Below are 18,358 nucleotides of genomic sequence, written 5' to 3'. Positions count from 1 at the left end.
GCTGAGATGAGGACAGGGTGATTTAAGAACCCAAATTTATAAGGTAGATTGTCCTTAAGAATTGATAAAATGGAAAAGGGCTATTCCAGGTGTGCACTGTATTTTGAAAAGTTAAATGAACTTGTATAGAAAATATTGCTTTAGTGTTTAGTGTTAAAAACTACTTTCTTAGATTAAAATAATGTTCATATAAAAATTAGGTCTTTGGAAAAGTCATTTTAGCATGTGCACATGTTTAAATTAAAACTGCTACCTTTGAAAAGGGATTGTAATCTGCTAGCAAGTTTGTAGTTCCAAAGAGGGATTATTCAAAAATATACTCCACTTTTGAACCTTAATATTCCATAGCCAGAAAATAACTCAGGAGAGCATGCTAGAGATGAGGTAGGGTTGCCCCTATACGATGTTTACCAGACAGCTTGTGTAATTTTATAGATCTCAAGTTGGGTTTTTCATCTGGTTTGTTAACTAACTGTTGTTACTTGAGGCTGTGCAGAAAAACAAGAAGTGTAAAGAAAACAGGATCTTACCAAACAAATTAGGTCTATTTCAGTTGCACTAATCAGAGTCTTAACCTGAATTAACAAAAGCCAGAAGGGATAATTTATTGACCGACAGAGAAAGCAGGGGCAGTTCTGGCCTCAGGGAACCTGGATGCTTGCAGGTGTGTCTGCTCCCCCACCTTTGGCTCCCTAGTTTGCTTGCTCTTCCTCCCTCTCCTGTGATACTTTCGGTCATAGGTACTCTTTGTGCTGTGCTCTTTCTCTGTTCTACATGCTCTATTTCTATTGCTTTGTTGCTCTGTATCCCATTCTCTTTTTATGTCTGCCCTTTTTGTTCACTGTACTTCCTCCCCGTTCCCCTGCTCCTTTCTCTGCCTTTTGGCTTCGTTTTCTCCCACCACAGAAAGGCTTTCCCATGCTGCAGTAGACTGCTCAGCATCACGTTCTTTCAATTCAGGAATCAGAGAAAAAAGGACACTCTGCCTTCCAGCTCCAATTATCAAAATCCAGAAACGAAGCCTTTCTACCTTAGCTTACATAGAGAACCAGGGGCAAGGCAATGTTCCCCAGTGCAGTCTCGGGATTAAGTTGGAGGGGAACAGCAATTCCCTAAAAGAAGGAAGATCCTCTCCTGGGCAGACAAAACACTAAATGTTCAATACAGGAGATGAGACTTAAGTATTTGAAGATGCCCTAGTCTTCACTAATACTCATGTTTGAGTGCTTGTTTATGAAATTCCTGTGTTCAACTCATTTGTTTCTGTTACTGCTTCAGTACTCACGCTTTTTCATTAATATGAATCTAGTGAGTGGAATATTTAGAAATAGTGCCTATGAATCCACTTCAGGACAATTTTATTTCCTAAAAGACATCTTCATTATTTCCTGTGAATGATATGATACTTAAATTTAGATTTTTAAAAATCTGCTAGTTCCTTTACAAGTATCTGAGACTAATATGTTTCCAGAGTTGAGATTGTAAATATAAGTTTATGTATATAAAAGATTTAGAGTAATTTCTGATCTTTTTGGCACAATGTGAGATTCAACAGTAAGGTATTCGGAAGTGATCAGTATTTGTTTGCTCCTTCACAACTGGTCTATTTTAATACTTTTCAGTATTGTTTACCTCTTTTATACTCTGTTCTTAATTTACATGATTGCTTAACTCTCAGTGGTGAGAGAATGATACTTTATTTACAACAGTCAGCATAGAATAATAGGTACTTAGAAAATGGTTGTTGGTAAATTGTCTTTATCTTTCCTACGTTTCATGTGTTAGGAAATGTACTTTTAAGAAATACAAGTGTTTGTTGGAAAACAGGTATTAACGCATTTAGTGATATTTGAGTCTCCTAACCGTCTTATATTGACAGGCTCAAATTTAATCACCTAGATATCACACTGTGGAATAATGAGTTTGTATTTTGGGCAGGGAGAAACCCTTTTTATAAATAAGTATCATTTTGCTTTTGATACAGTATACAGTATTGCCTGATTCTTTATAATGTTTGGTAGGGAGGGATGGTTTTGATTAGACTGTGAATATAATTTTTATAACATGAAATGATGAGTGACCAAGATTTCTTTTTGTAGGCCACAGAAAGCGAGGTAGGAGATGTAGATTTAACACGTCTTCCAGAAGGACCTGTTGATTCTGAAGATGAAGAAGAGGAAGACGAAGAGATTGATCGGACAGATCCACTGCAGGGGCGAGATCTTGTTCGAGAATGTCTTGAAAAGGAACCTGCAGACAAAACTGATGATGACATTGGTAAGAAATACCTCTGTTCACAGTAAAAAAAAAGTTTTTTTTTAATTTATTGGGGTGACAATTGTTAATGAAATTACATAATTTCAGGTGTACAATTCTGTATTACATCATCTATAAATCCCATTGTGTGTTCACCAGCCAGAGTCAGTTCTCCTTCCATCACCATATATTTGATCCCCTTTACCCTCATCTACCACCCCCATCCCCCGTCTACCTCCCCTTTTTTGGGTAGATACCCAGGAGAGGGATTGCTGGGTCATATGGTAATTCTATTCGTAATTTCTTGAGGAACCTCCACACTGCCTTCCATAGCGGCTGCACCAGTCTGCATTCCCACCAACGGTGTATGAGGGTTCCTTTTTCTCCACAGCCTCTCCAACACTTGTTACTATTTGTCTTGTTGATGATAGCCATTCTGACTGGGGTGAGGTGATATCTCATTGTGGTTTTTATTTGCATTTCTCTGATGATTAGTGATGTTGAGCATTTTTTCATATGTCTATTTGCCATTTGTATGTCCTCTTTGGAGAAATGTCTCTTCAGGTCCTCTGCCCATTTTTCAATTTGGGTTGTTTGTTTTTTGTTGTTGAGTTTCATGAGTTCCTTGTATATTTTGGATATTAGACCCTTATCGGAGGCACTGTTTGCAAAAGTCTTCTCCCATTCAGTGGTTGCCTCATTATTTTGTCGATGGTTTCTTTTGCTGTGCAGAAACTTTTAAGTTTCATATAGTCCCATTTGTTTATTTTAGCTTTTACTTCCATTGCCTTTGGAGTCAAATTCATAAAATGCTCTTTGAACCCAAAGTCCATAAGTTTGGTACCTATGTTTTCTTCTGTGCAGTTTATTGTGTCAGGTCTTATGCTTAAGTCTTTGATCCATTTTGAATTAATTTTGGTACATGGTGACAGATAACAGTCCAGTTTCATTCTTTTGCACGTGGCTATCCAATTCTCCCAGCACCATTTATTGAAGAGGCTGTCTATCCTCCATTGTATGTTTTTAGCTTCTTTGTCAAAAATTACCTGTCCATATTTATGTGGTTTTATTTCTGGGTTCTCAATTCTATTCCATTGGTCTATGTGTCTGTTTTTCTGCCAATACCATGCTGTTTTGATTATTGTAACCCTGTAGTACAAGCTAAAGTCAGGCAGTGTGATACCTCCAGCATTGTTCTTTTTTCTTAAGATTGCTTTGGCTATTCGGGGTCTTTTGTGATTCCAAACAAATCTGATGATTTTTTTGTTCTATTTCTTTAAAAAATGCCATTGGGATTTTGATGGGAATTGCATTAAATCTGTATATTGCTTTGGGTAATATGGCCATTTTAACTCTGTTGCTTCTTCCAATCCATGAGCATGGAATGTCTTTCCATTTCTTTGTGTCTTCTTCAGTTTCTTTCAAAAATGTCTTATAGTTTTCAGCATATAAATCCTTCACATCCTCGGTTAAGTTTATTCCTAGGTATTTTATTCTTTTTGCTGCAATTGCAAAGGGAATTGTATTTTGTATTTCTTTTTCTGAGATTTCATTATTAGTATATAGGAATGCAATGGACTTTTGTACATTGATTTTGTAGCCAGCAACTTTACTGTATTGGTTGATTGTTTCTAACAGCTTTTTGGTGGAGTCTTTAGGGTTTTCTACATATAGCATCATGGCATCTGCAAAGAGTGATATTTTAACTTCTTCATTCCCAATTTGGATGCCTTTTATTTCTTTCTCTTGCCTGATGGCTCTGGCAAGGACTTCTAACACTATGTTGAAAAGCAGAGGTGATAGGGGACAGCCCTGTCATGTTCCTGAAAGTAGAGCAAAGGGCTTCAGTTTTTCACCATTAATTATGAGATTAGCTGAGGGCTTGTCATAGATGGCCTTTATTATGTTAAGGTATTTTCCTTTTATACCTATTTTATTAAGTGTTTTAATCATAAATGGATGTTGTATCTTGTCAAATGCTTTTTCTGCATCAATTGATATAGTCATATGATTTTTGTCCTTTATTTTGTTTATGTGATGTATCACATCGATGGATTTGCAGATGTTGAAGCATCCTTGTGCCCCAGGGATGAACCCCACTTGGTCATGATGAATAAACTTTTTAATGCATTGTTGTATTCGATTTACTAAAATTTTGTTTTTGATTTTTGCATCAGTATTCATCAGAGATATAGGTCTGTAGTTTTCTTTTTTTGTGTTGTCCTTACCTGGTTTTGGTATCAGGGTAATGTTGGCCTCATAAAATGAGTTAGGGAGTACTGACTCTTCTTCAATTTTTTAGAAGAGTTTGAGCAGGATTGGTATTAGATCCTGTTTGAAGGTTTGGTAGAATTCACCAGTGAAGCCATCTGGTCCCGGACTTTTGCTTTTGGGAAGATTTTGGATTATTGATTCAATTTCTTTACTGGTGATCGATCTGTTTAGATTTTCCAGTTCTTCATGGTTCAGCCTTGGAAGGCTATATGTTTCTAAGAACTTGTCCATTTCTTCTAGGTTATTGAATTTGGTGGCATATATTCCTTCATAGTATTCTTGGATGATCCTTTGTATTTCTGTGGTGTCTGTGATAACTTCCCCTTTTTCATTTCTGATTTTGTTAATTAGTGTCTTCTCTCTTTTTATCATAGTGAGTCTAGCCAAGGGTTTGTCGATTTTATTAATTTTTTCAAAGAACCAGCTCTTTGTCACATTAATTTTTTCTATTGTCTTTTTGTTCTCTATTTCATTGAGCTCTGCTCTGATTTTTGTTATTTCCTTTCTTCTGCTGACCTTGGGTTTCACTTGTTTTTCTTTCTCTAGTTCTTTAAGGTGTAACATGAGGTTATTTATTTGGGATTTTTCTTGTTTCTTGAGATAGGCCTGTAATGATATAAATTTCCCTCTTAAAACTGCTTTGGCTACATCCCAAAAATTTTGGTAGGATGTATTTTCATCATTTGTCATTTGTTTCTATGTATCTTTTGATCTTTTCTCTAATTTCTTCTTTGACCCAGTTGTTCTTTAAAAGTATGTTGTTTAATCTCCATGTATTTGTGTTTTTTCCTGCTTTCTTTTTGCAGTTGATACCCAATTTCAAAGCCTTATGATCAGAGTATATGCTTGATATGATTTCAGTCTTCTTAAATTTGCTGAGACTGGTTTTATGTCCCAATATATGGTCTATCCTTGAGAATGTTCCATGTACACTCGAAAAGAATGTATATATAGTCTGATGTTTTAGGATGAAATGCTCTATATATGTCAGTGATGTCCATTTCATCTAATGTGTCATTTAGGGCTGCTATTTCGTTATTTATTTTCTGTTTGGATGATCTATCCATAGCTGTCAATGATGTATTTAAGTCCCCTAATATAATTGTGTTTTGGTCAATTTCTCCCTTTAGTTCTGTTAGTAGTTGCTTGGTATATTTCGGTGCTCCCTGATTGGGGGTATAAATATTGATGACTGTTGTGTCTTCTTGTTGTATAGTCCCCTTTACCATGATGAAATGTCCATCTTTGTCTCTTGTTATCTTTTTCACCCTGAAGTCTGTTTCATCTGATTTCATTATGGCTACACCTGATTTTCTCTGGGTACCATTTGGTTGGAGTGTCAATTTCCACCCTTTCACTTTCCAGCTTCTCACACAATGTGGGGGTTTCCCTGGGAGACAGGCCTCTCCTCTGTTAACAGTTCACCTGGGTCATAGGGCTCCACATCCCTGTCGGGGTGCCGAGAGCTTCTAAAGTTCCAAAGCTCTTTCTGCACCAGATTCAGAGCCCGTATGTTTCAGCAGTTCTGTTTACTCCTGCAGGGATCCGCCCAGATAGGTAGGGCCAGGGGCGGGGTGAGTTGTGAGAGGTGGCCCAGAGCAATGGCGGTGACCACCACCACATCTGGTGCTGCTTCCACAGCTCCCTCCCCTTTGCCGGAACTAGTTGGGCTGTGAATCTCTGTCTGCGGTCTAGAGTTCTCAGAACAGCAAATATCCTGTCCTTTTGATCTGACACTGCTACTTTATCGCTTCTAGCACCGGCCAGTTGGGGGTGGGGGACGGGGCGAGCTCTGGGAGGGTAGAGAGGGCGCGGCTAGTCTCAGTGCCTAAGGCTTCCGTTCTCTGCTCGGCAGTGAGGGCTTAAACCACCGTTTTCAGCTTTCTTCCCTCAGTCTTTGCTCCGAGGTCTCTGCCGTGAGCGTTGGGTTCAGCCGTGTTATATGCTGCCCCCTCAGCCCTGTGGGCCGTAAGCGGAGCCCTAGCAGTCCGAGTTCTTCCCTCTCCCGCAGCTGCGGTAGTTCTGGGATGCAGCGAGCTCGGAGCACTGAGCTAGGTCTGCGTCCTGTGCCCGCGCAGCTCCGTCCCCACACTTCTCCCTTCCCTCCTCCCCCGCTCGTGCGATTCACCCACCTTTAGGTGAATCCAGTAGTGGGCCTCTTGGTCTTGCCTGTCTGCTGTGCAGGGATTCCTTTGTGGAGTTATTGTTGTCCGATTACTTGTAAATTCCAGGGGAGCTTTACAGAGACTCACCTCACCCCGCCATTTTGATGACGTCTGTCACAGTAAAAATTTTATAGTTTAATTTATACATAGTTACTTGTTGAGGCATAATAAATTGTCCCCAATCATAGTGACTTTAAACAACACACATTTATTTTCTCCTACTTTTTGTGAGTCAGGAATTCAGGAGTTGCGTAGCTGAGTGGTTCTAGCTCAGTGTCCAGCTGAGTGGTTGTAGCTCAGTGTCTAGCTCAGAGGTTGTAATCAGAATTTTGGCAGCTGTGGAGGCTTCGCTGGGCTGAGCTGAAGACCTCCTTCCAAGGGGTCTCCTGACATGGCTTTTGGCACAAGGCCTCCGTTCCTCACCATGTGTGCCTCACCAGAGGCTGCTGACATGCCCTCACAGAGTGGCAGTGGTTTCCCCCAAAGCAGGTAGTGCGAGGGAGGACAAGGCAGACAGATGCCACAGTGTCATTTACCATCTGGTTTCATCGCTTCTTCCAAGTTCTGTTTGTCATGCGGAGCAACCCTCTTATGGTATAGGAGTAGACTGCACGAGGACGGAGACATCATGAGGCAGGGATCATTGGGGCCATCTTTGAGGCTGGCTGCCCCAGTTTGAGAGCTAGTTTGGAGGGTCTAGCCAGGGGCACAGCTCCTTGTATGTCCTTGACTGAGAACCGTCCTCCCCTGTCAGGGAAGATCGTCCTCCATAACCCAGCGCACAGCTTGGCGAGGGGATGCTCTTGGAGCTGAGGGGGCGGAGGGGGCACCCACCTCACCAGCCAGCTCAACTGAATCAACCCTGACAGTAAGGGGACAAGTGTCACAGCCGGATCACCCTCACATCCTGGCTGCACAAATTTATGAAACAAAAGCTTTGGTTCAGTTAAAGTGATTTTCCACTCCATGTCCATACGACATTTAAAACATAGTGTATCAGTGGCCAGTGGCCATGAATTAGCTTTTTAAAAAATTTTTGTTATCGAAAATTGTTATCTTTACTTCTCTAGCTTGAAAAAATATGTATATATATAATTTTTGGTTAAAACTGAATTTTCTTTTATGTAATTTCTTACAGAAGTAGTTACTGTACTTTGGGAGGCTGACTAATACTAAAGATCTAATGTTATCTTTAAGGACAAAGAATACTTAGTATTATATTGTTGCGATTCAATTAAGATTTTATCCTAGATTTTCCTTTTATAATAGTCATAATGCTGCTACTAATAATAATGATAATCTGCGTGAGTAAAGATCAATACATTTGAACATTTCTTGCCTCTCAAATCATCTATAATATAGTTAAGTAACCTTCAATTTAGATTTATGTTGTGAACCTTATCTGGACAGAAACTGAAAGTCCATTTTTAATAATAAAGAATTGTATACTGTATTATTTTCACAAAGCTTTTAAAAAATTGAAATATAATTAACTCACAGTTATCTGGGTAGATAGCACCATATAGTTGTTTCTGTTTCAGCCCTTTATTACTCGTGTATATATACCAGGGAATGGCCTAAGGCAGGCACTCAAACATTTGTTGGTTAAAGAGAGTTACTTTGTGATATTTTGACAAATCTTGAATTAGAATTCACATTTGTTATCTCTAATTAATTATTGACATTTGTTAATAACAATTTTTCATAAAAACTCTAGCCCAGTAAGAACTAGACGAAAGGATTTTTCCCTGATCTATTAGATCCTGGGACATCATTATACTCGAACCACTATGGAGTGGCATCTCAGGCCAGCAAGTCAGATAAACTGAATCTGTGCGGTTCCTGATTCTGTGTGGGTGGTTGTGAGTTCTGGTCTCTTCCAATATGCCTATATTTTCGTGTGAGTCTGAATATATCTGTTAACCAGATAACTGATTTTTTTAGCCAGCAGTCATCTTGTGCCTTGGTTTCTCCACTTCAGCAGGATAAATCCACAAGTTGATTAGGAAATTGGGCATTGGATTATAGATTTGTACTGTAGCTTTAAAGTGTAGTTCTTGATGGTCTCTGTACTACAATTTCTGTTTTTATATAGAACAATTACTGGAGTTTATGCACCAGCTCCCTGCTTTTGCAAACATGACCATGTCTGTAAGGAGAGAACTCTGCTCAGTGATGGTTTTTGAAGTGGTAGAGCAGGCAGGAGCTACTATTCTTGAAGACGGACAAGAGGTAAGTTAGCAAGTAAATGTTAAATAGTACTTAGTATGGGAGTGAGCTAATGTTTAGAATAATTTAATTTCCATGAAATTGTGTAAATCCTGGCTTAAAATGTGTACAGTTTTTTTTTAATAAGTGCCAAGTTTAGAATAGTTACAATTTCTTAAGGGTAAGTTTTTATTTTTGTTTTATGTACTTTGTCTTAATTTTGGTTTCCTAGCACACCTTGCACAGAATAAATGTTTAACAGATAATCATTGAACCGTATTTATTTTTACTTCTCAAATTAGTAAGACTTTTTTAAAAAAAAGTTGTAACTACTATTCTGGTGTTTTTGTCATTGTTATGTTTAAAATGTTTACCAAGTATTTACTCAGCTCTCCTTATCCCTTTTGTATATTATATATTTTTTAAAAAGAATGAGAGAAATGTGTTGATACCTGTGCCTCATAGCGGGCTATTGTCAGGCGAGGCATTTATGTAGCAAGTCTGTGTGCAGAAATGCTTGATGGCAACTTGTGACTCAGTAAAGGGCGAATGCAGAGGAATTGAAAGGTATTATTGCTGTTTGGAAGTACTTTGCTATTTTCTTATCAAACTGATAAAAAATAATGCTGGAATATCAGTGAGCATTGTTGTACCCTGCTGGTATTTGTGGAAAGTCATTTAGAAAATTTTAACATAGGCCTCGAAGTATTAATAGTTTCTAACTTATTCCACTTGTGAGGGTCTTTCCTCAGGACATGATATAAAACACAAAGAGTTATGCCAAAAGTTGTTGATTGCACCATATTTATAACAGTAAAAATTGGAAATGACCAAAATATAGTTCAGTTATAAGCAGTGGTTAACTTAATTATAACACAGCCACAGTATATAATATTAAGTAAATATTGAAGTTTTTAAAAAGTTTGACAGAAATTCTTTGAGGGCAAGGGTCTTATCTCTAGCTTTGTTTACATGCTTTCCCCCCATATCCTAGAAAATATCTGACACATAGGACATGCTCAAAAAACTAAAACTGGATGAACACATGAATACAGCATTAAGTTGTTTAAAGGCAGGATAGTCTAAATATTTCAACAATATAAAATGATATAAACACAGGTGAAAAATAATCTAAACTTTTAACACCAAGTGTGTAAACAGTGGGATTTTGAGGAACTTTCACTTTCTTTTCCACAAACTTTTGTAATCTTTTAATTTTCCATAGTTCTGTCAACAAAAATTTGTTTAGCTTTCATGTACATACCTACAATATGCCATTCATTTTATTGGGGGAGAAATTCCATCCAAAATTGTTGCCAGTGGCTATGAGTTAAGAGTGTACAGTGTGTAGCTTTTATTTTCTAAAATCACAGGTAGGGCATCTGTACGAATTTTAAATATATAAATAACAGTTTTGTATTAGAAGTTTTGTAGTTTATGGCAAAATCTGGTTCTGTTTTAGGCTAATAAGTACAGTCTGTCCCTGTGAAGGAATGTTTGTGGCTCATGTCAGTGTGTGAATGCATAGACAACTCGAAGTTTCTGGTATATATGTGATGTTTATCTTGAGCACTGCAGTCTCACCCCCAAGGGAATTCAGTGGGAGTGTTTATCGTGACTTTGTCCTCTGTTGGATTTTAAAGTTTTTTCCTGTAATTTATTTTCAGTACATAATTAAAAACTTGATGTATATATACATAGGTATATACATATATATATATTTTTAAATGCTATACTATAAATATTAGTACCTGTGCCAGGTACTAATGTAGACACAAGAGAGTATAATGGTGAAAAACCAGACACAGTCTCTGTCTCAAGTAATTTATATAATCCACAGATTCCACAATGAGTGTGTTTTATATTTGTAATAGCCAACAAAAGCACACTTCTGAACAAATATTTCTTATTTTTTGATTCTCCTTCAGAACTGATAATTCAGATTTCCCTTAAGTCACATGAAAACTATTGGAAGTTTACACGAATAGGAGAGATAGATGCTAAATTAGAATAAGTGGTCTTTCAGGGATACACAGTAGACCTTTAGATTATCTCTCTTTAGAGCATTAAATGCCTCTATATAAATAAAGGCAGTGTTTTCTTAGGATAAATTTTGGATGGTATTTATTAGATCTGCCTTACCATTCATGCTTTTCATAGTCTCTCCTAATTGACCACTAGCTGCCTTATCTTGAGCGCTTGCTATGTGCAAGGCACTGTTCTAAGCACGTAGTCTGTATTAACTCATTTACTTACCACAAAAGTTCTGCGGGAGGTGCTGTTACGCCCATTTTAGCGATAGAGAAAATGAAGCCCAGAGAGATTAAACAACTTGCCCAAAGACACTGGTCAATGTCAGGGTCTGGATTCAAATTCCAAGAGCTTGTGGTCTTAACCATTACATTATTTGTTCAATTTTGAAAGTCCCTGAATTCATTTGGTGACTAAAAGAAGAAAGAGAAAAATAAAATAGCCTTCATTGGTTTGCACAGACAGGCATGGGGTGTTACTGACAAGAGCATTTAGTAATGTAATCAGGTCTTTCTTTTTAAAATTATACAGATTCTATAAGTTGATTATTTTTCACAATTAACATAACTATCTTTTTTAAAAGATGCTTAAAACCTGTCTTTTTCTTTATAGCTTGACTCATGGTATGTAATTTTAAACGGCACTGTAGAAATCAGTCATTCAGATGGAAAAGTTGAAAATCTCTTCATGGGAAATAGTTTTGGAATTACTCCCACTCTGGATAAGCAGTACATGCATGGCGTTGTTAGGACTAAAGTAGATGATTGTCAGGTAAGTTTATCTCTTTGGTCACGTACTCTTGTTTGTTGATTTAAGGTGGCTGAGCCTGTTCTTCCTTCCTTAAAATAAAATAGTGTCATTTGAAAATTATGCGTTTCAAAAGTTCAGTCAATAAAGGAAACTAGATTTTATATCTGACTCTGTGAAATTGAACAAATTATAAACTCTTAAAAGAGAATATACCAAATAAATGTTGGTTTGTTAAATTTCTGTCTATTAGCCAGTTCATTCCCTATTTTTTTAAAATAAAGGAAAGAAATAGGAACTTCTGAGTTGTTTGTTTCTAACTTACTCCCGCTTCATGTTTCTTTGTGTAGTGTCAGTTTTGCGAGAAGCAGATTTTCACTTCTCTTTTTAGAGCAGAGTTCAAATTCAGAAACTTCTTAGGTCTCTTTGTGCGTGAATTTATTTCTCCTTGACTTTTGTTAAGGGTTAAAAAGATTGAATAAAAAGAACCGATGCCACTTGATTTCTTACCTTTCTGCTCTGCCTTGGTGCATGGTGATATATTTATGTACTATAGGTTTATTAATTGTCCCCATGTTGTTCTCGGACAGTTTGTTTGCATAGCCCAGCAGGATTACTGGAGAATTTTAAATCATGTGGAAAAAAATACCCATAAAGTTGAGGAAGAGGGAGAAATTGTTATGGTGCATGAGCACCGTGAACTAGATCGGAGCGGAACCAGGAAAGGACACATTGTAATCAAGGTGGGTGTTTTTACTTATTATTCTCCTCCCTAGTAGAATGAAGCTTTCATCTTGATTATCAGGCTTTGAATCACTTTTTCGGTAGTGCAAGATAATTCACTAACTTTGAAATATAAATAAATGTATTGGTTCTTTTGTCTTTTTCTAAGTTGGATTTTACACATTTTACTGATAAAGGTTGACTGTGCCATACCAGTATGGATAGGATATTATTTTAGAATATACTGGTCAAAGTTTTCCTTCATAAATTATTTTATAATCCATTGATAATGGGAATTAATTTCATCAGATAGCAATATTTAGAAACAAAACAGAAAATGAAAGACATAAGGAGTCCTAGATGAAAATGCAGAATGAGTGTTTACTGGATTTCTGTGACATGGAAATAGACATTAACTTCTCTGAACCACAGTTGTCTTATCTGAAGACAGGGATGATATGCCAAGGTTTTATTAGGGCTAAAAAGGGTAAATCAAAAGCATCAGCATGGTTTAGTCTGAATATCGATGATGTCCATATTGTTTTCCCTTCTCTCTAACTCCCCCTCTCCCCCACCCCTTGCCAACCACCCCTTGCCGACCACCCCTTTATACTTCTTTCTCTTTAAAGACCTCTAGTTGTAAATAGGGCAATTGTAGTTGTTAAGACAGGAAATGAACGATGACTGTTTCTCCTTTCAAGCTAGACTTGGTTGCAAAAATAAGTAAATTTTACTGTAAGGATGAGCATTCTCTTGTCACGCATTAATTTAATTATATTGGTGTGGGCTCGTGTATTATATTCCCTGATTACCATCAGTGTTTTTTCAATGGTCACTTTGTCCCAGATTTGGCCAGTGGGACCCTCTTAAGGCTGATTCCTGTATCCTTTTAACATGTCCCCATCCTTTTTTGAGAGCTTCCTTATCATCTGGCAAAAAAAAGGTGTTCCAGATTTGTCTTGTACTTTTCCTGTTCCAGCTTTGGAATCAGCCGTTTCTGCAGTGATCCTAGGATCCTTCTAGTGGAGAATAGCATTTGGAAACCAAGATCTGGGCACTCACTCTGTTCATTGCTACTGAGGTGTCAGTGCTCCTCGAGCATCCCCTCAGACAGATCGGGAAATATATGTGTGTATTAACAATAAATACATGCACACCTGTAACTGTGCATAGCTGTCCATTTATCTGTAACACTCGTGACTTCATACCAATACTCCCAATTCCAGTACTGTTCCAGAGTTTATTCTAACCTTTCCGTACTATATTTGTACCACTTTCTCCAATTCTTTTTATGCTCTGCATAGTTAGTTACTTGCCCATTGTAAACAAGTCTGTACCATGCCAGTGTAACCATGCCAGCTATCTCCTTCGCTAGCCAACTCTTCACACCGTATCTCCCAGCATCCCAGCTGTTGCATGCTGATGAACACCCTAGTGACACGCCTCTGCATGACTCATCTTTAAATAAAGTGTTAAATACATGGCCTAGTCTCCACAGCTTTCCTCAATATTTAGCCAACCTAGTCTCCACAGCTGTCCTGCCTTGGTGATTTCGCCAATCAGAATCATGCCCTTTCTTTAACATGCTGATGAGTTCTACCCTGACTTAGTTATACATGATCTAAGAACCAGATTTAAGTTCTGGCCTAAATGATACACCCAGTTTGGTACTTTTAGAATGTTTTGGAGGGCGGGAGCACATTAGGAATGATGTGTTCTATAAAGAGCCTTACTTCTGACTCCCTTCTGGAGAAATGATTTACATTACATTGTCAGAAGTGGGTACCTTTTTAAAAAAATAAATTTTTAGATAAGAACATTGCTAGTATTAGCAAATGTTTATTTACCATACAGTTATTCAGACCAATGAAATTGTTTGGATGAATGCAGCAAATTGGAATTTGAGGTTATGGGCAGCAGTTGGTTTTTATGTTTGGCACAACACCTGGTTTATTTCTATATTCTTTGTACCCTCTTTTGAAAAGGCTGCAAAGGTAATACATTTTAACACTGATTTTGAAGCTCAAAGATTAGCAGTAGGTAAAAGCTGTTTATATTCCTTTTTATAAATTTGGAGACAGGCAAGCCGTTAAAAATGAATTAAATGTAAAAACTATTTATAGAACTTCTGGTTCCTCTCAAAATGATGAACCAGCATGGAGAAACTATAGAAGAGGAAACTTCTATTCTGGAAAGTGACAACAATAAAACATGTTATCTTTGAACTGGTGTGTTCCTTATAGCCTGAGGCAGAAGAGAATTTGGAGTGATTAAATTTGAAGGAAAGTTTTTTTTGTATGTGTTTTTTTTTTTAAGTGTTACCTCTCCTTTCTGTTTTCTTGAGACAGTCATCATAACATCCCCCCATTGCAGTAGATTTGGAAGTAACAGTCCACACCAGGGGTAAATCAGTGAAGTTTAAAAGCCCTGCTCAGATGAAATACGAATGAAAACTGCTTTGGCTGAATAAATTTTTATTCCTCTGCTTTTTCTCTCTAAACCTCTGGGCGCTGATTGATTACAACCTATAGAGACTACCTACTCCCAGTGCTAAGGGTTTTCAAGGTAAAATTCTTCTCCTAGGATTTGTCTAAGGCATGGCTACACAGGAAAGTAATTAATAGGAATTCTTTGCTTTTGAGCTATTTGTTTATTTTCTAATCTTTTCTGTCCTTGTATTTTTAGGCGACACCTGAGCGTCTCATCATGCATTTAATAGAGGAGCATTCCATTGTGGACCCAACCTACATAGAAGATTTTCTGTTAACTTACAGGACGTTTCTTGAAAGTCCTTTGGATGTTGGCATCAAACTATTGGAATGGTTTAAAATTGACAGCTTAAGGGATAAGGTTGGTTTCATAAATGTAGAGGCATGAAAGTGATTTTAACCTTTAAATTTTATTCATAAAACCTTTTGCAATTGATAAATGTTTATTTTGTTAAGATTTAATTCACCTAAAAAATTAATGAGTCAGTATTGATGTATCTCAGTTACTTTTATGACAAAATAGCATATTAAAGGTAGATATGAGCCCTAAAAGACAAAAACTGAAATAAGCCTGTGGTGTAGCTATAAATTCAGAAATGATAGCAGCATGAGAGTATTTTTAACTTTATCAAAATACTTAGTTGTTTCTGGAGATCTATAAAACATTTATAAGTTAATAGTTTAGAAAGAATATTCGCCAAGTAAATTTTTTTCAAGAGGGTTTCTATTGTTTGTAAGTCCCCAAATAGAATATATTTTTCTTAATTTACAGACTTTATAGTCATTTGAAAACAATGGTTTTTTTAACCTGAATTTATATCTGCTGTGACTTACTTAAATCTACTTTTGAGTATTTTTTGCATTCAACATTATTTGCTATTTTGAATAAATTATTTTACTCTATTTCATGGGGTGTTTGTACATTTAATGGAAAGACTAGTGATACCTTGCAAATTGGTAGGATGTCAGTTTTTTTAAGAAAAATAAAAGTAGGGCCATAACTGCATAGTGTGTCTGAGTTGTATTTTAAAGGAAATGCGTTAGATGTAGCTGGACTGTGGATTTCTATTGTTTAGGAAACTCAAGTGTCCAAAACTACAAGCTTGTCTCCCTCCCCCACTCTCCCTGCTTTGCAATTATATACAGTTATTTTGGTGCTAAGGAAGTCAACGATGCTAAGAATGAACAGAAATGATTTAAAGACAACTAGCTGTTCATATGCAAAAGAATAAAGTTGGATCCTTACCTTACACCATATATAAAAAATTAACTCCAAATGGATCACAGACCTAAATATAAAATTCTTAGAATAAAAGAAGGGGTAAAAAAATCATGACCTTGGATTTGGCAGTGGTTTCTTAAATGTGATACCCTAAGCACAAGCATCAACTTCATCAATATTAAAACCTTTTCTACATCAAAGGACATTACCAAAACAGACAGGGCAACACATGGAATAGGAGAATATATTTCCAAATTCTATCCCTGATAAGGGTCTATCTAGAATATAAAAAGAACTCTTAGAACTCAGCAACAAAAAGATAACTATTTAAAAATGGACAGGGGACTTGAATAGACATTTTTCCAAAGAAGATACATAAATGGCTAGCAAACACGAAAAAGATTTAAATCATCATTAGTCACAGGGAAACGCAAACCAAAAACACAGTGAGATTCTGCTTCACACTCTCTAGGGTGGCTTTAAAAAAAAGGAAAGGAAATAAATGTTGTCAAGGATGTGGATGTGGAAAAAATGGAATTCCCGTACATTGCTGGTAGTAATGTAAAATGGTATAGCTGCTGTGGAAAATAGTTTGGTGGTTCTTCAAAAAGTTAAGCATAGATTTACTATATAACCCAGTAATTCTCCTAGGTATGTATATACCCAAAAGAACTTAATAAAGGTGTGCAAACAGACTGGTATACAAATAAATGTTCATAGTAGCACTGTTGACAATAGCCAAAAGGTTTTCAGAAATAATCCAAATGTTCATCAACTGTTGAATTGGTGAACAAAACGTGGTACGGCCATATTATTCAGCCATAAAAAGGAATGAAATACTGAATGAATGAAATCCTACATGCTGCAATTGTAGGAACCTTGAAAATGTTATACTAAGTGAAAGAAGCCAGACACAAAACGTCACATATTGTATGAAATAATCCAAAATAGGCAAATACCTACAGAAAAGCAAATTAGCGGCTGCTAGAGCCTGGAGAGAAGGCAAATGGGAGGTCGCTGCTTAAAGGGGATGGGCCGATGAAATGTTCTGGAACTAGTGTTAGTGGTGGTTGCACACCACTGTGAATGTGCTAAATGCCATTGAATTGTGCATTTAAAGTGATTTAAATGGTGGATTTTATGTGTATTCCACCACAGTTTTAAAAACATGACTTAAATACTTACATTTTAGCTAGACACATTATTCAAGGTAACTTTCATTTGTTAGTTTTTAATTTTCTGTTTATGGCACAAAGGAAACAAGTCATAACTTTGAAAATTAACGGTATTTATAAACAAAGGAAGTTTCAGATTTGTTTTTGTTATGATTTTGGTTAAACAAGTTTTGGACTGTAGACACACCTTTGACACGTTTGCCTGCCCTTTGGAGCTGGCATTTTAAGGTACTGTCTGAAATATACATCCCATGTACTTACTTAGCATACAGGCTTGTGTTTTCTCATTGAGGGCCCAGAGTCTTGGCTGCTTCTGTTACTTGTGTACGCAGGGAAACAAAAGCTCAAACGAAACCGTGTCTTTCTGTTAGAATGAACTTTCTGGGTGCCAGAAAGGGGGTAAGGGACTAGCTGTAAAATGCAATTCCCCCTCAGTTTTGGACATGCTTGGGAATCTATTTTGTGAAAGAATGCCTCTAATCACAATGTGCTGCCTCCTCCATGTTTCCACAGGTAACACGGATTGTATTATTGTGGGTAAATAATCATTTTAATGATTTTGAAGGCGATCCTGCTATGACTCGATTTCTGGAGGAATTTGAAAAAAATCTGGAAGATACAGTAAGGCTCAAAAGTATTTATCTTCTTTAGACTTTAGGGATTCCGCCTCGCCACCCCCAAGAGTAGCAATTCAGAACAGCTTTCTTCTGTATTTTGAATGTCTGTTCTGAGAACTTCCAAATCCGTATTTAATCTTCTGCTCATCCTCTGCCACTCCAACCCAAACAAATCATGCTTTTCCCTGACTCTTCTGTTTCTGTTTTAAGACTAATGATCATGTTACCTCCTAGTCCCCCAGGCTCATAAACTCTGGTGCACATGTGGGCCCCTCGCTTTGACTTCGCTGGCCAAGATGTCCAGTTGGTTGCTCAGTCAGCCAGGTCACTGATTTAGGCATCCACATATTTCCTATGCTTCTTTGAGCCATTTCTTCCTCACTCCCCAGTATGGGGCCTCATTTCCTTATGCCTGATCTGTTACAATAGCTGGCTGATTTTTGTTCTAGCC

General features: G+C 37.1%; 1 protein-coding gene across 11 annotated transcripts in view; it reads left to right on the top strand.

Moving 5' to 3' along the window:
- Positions 1 to 18,358, top strand: part of RAPGEF6 (Rap guanine nucleotide exchange factor 6) — a 179,758-nt gene that overhangs the window by 102,901 nt on the left and 58,499 nt on the right. For all 11 annotated transcript variants that reach the window (XR_013992373.1, XM_081035330.1, XM_081035328.1 and 8 more), the window contains 6 exons: positions 2,100 to 2,277; positions 8,791 to 8,927; positions 11,547 to 11,705; positions 12,272 to 12,424; positions 15,090 to 15,254; positions 17,804 to 17,911. Coding sequence is in view for 10 of the 11 variants with exons in the window: in XM_081035330.1 (XP_080891456.1) it covers positions 2,100 to 2,277; positions 8,791 to 8,927; positions 11,547 to 11,705; positions 12,272 to 12,424; positions 15,090 to 15,254; positions 17,804 to 17,911 (900 nt within the window). In the remaining variant the exon portion in view is untranslated. The remainder of the gene's footprint in view (positions 1 to 2,099; positions 2,278 to 8,790; positions 8,928 to 11,546; positions 11,706 to 12,271; positions 12,425 to 15,089; positions 15,255 to 17,803; positions 17,912 to 18,358) is intronic.

Source organism: Rhinolophus hipposideros, assembly GCF_964194185.1.
Source record: "Rhinolophus hipposideros genome assembly, chromosome: 23".
In the NCBI taxonomy this organism is placed as follows: Eukaryota; Metazoa; Chordata; class Mammalia; order Chiroptera; family Rhinolophidae; genus Rhinolophus; species Rhinolophus hipposideros.
Note: the sequence above shows the minus strand (reverse complement) of the source record. Positions and strands in the feature narration are given on the sequence as shown.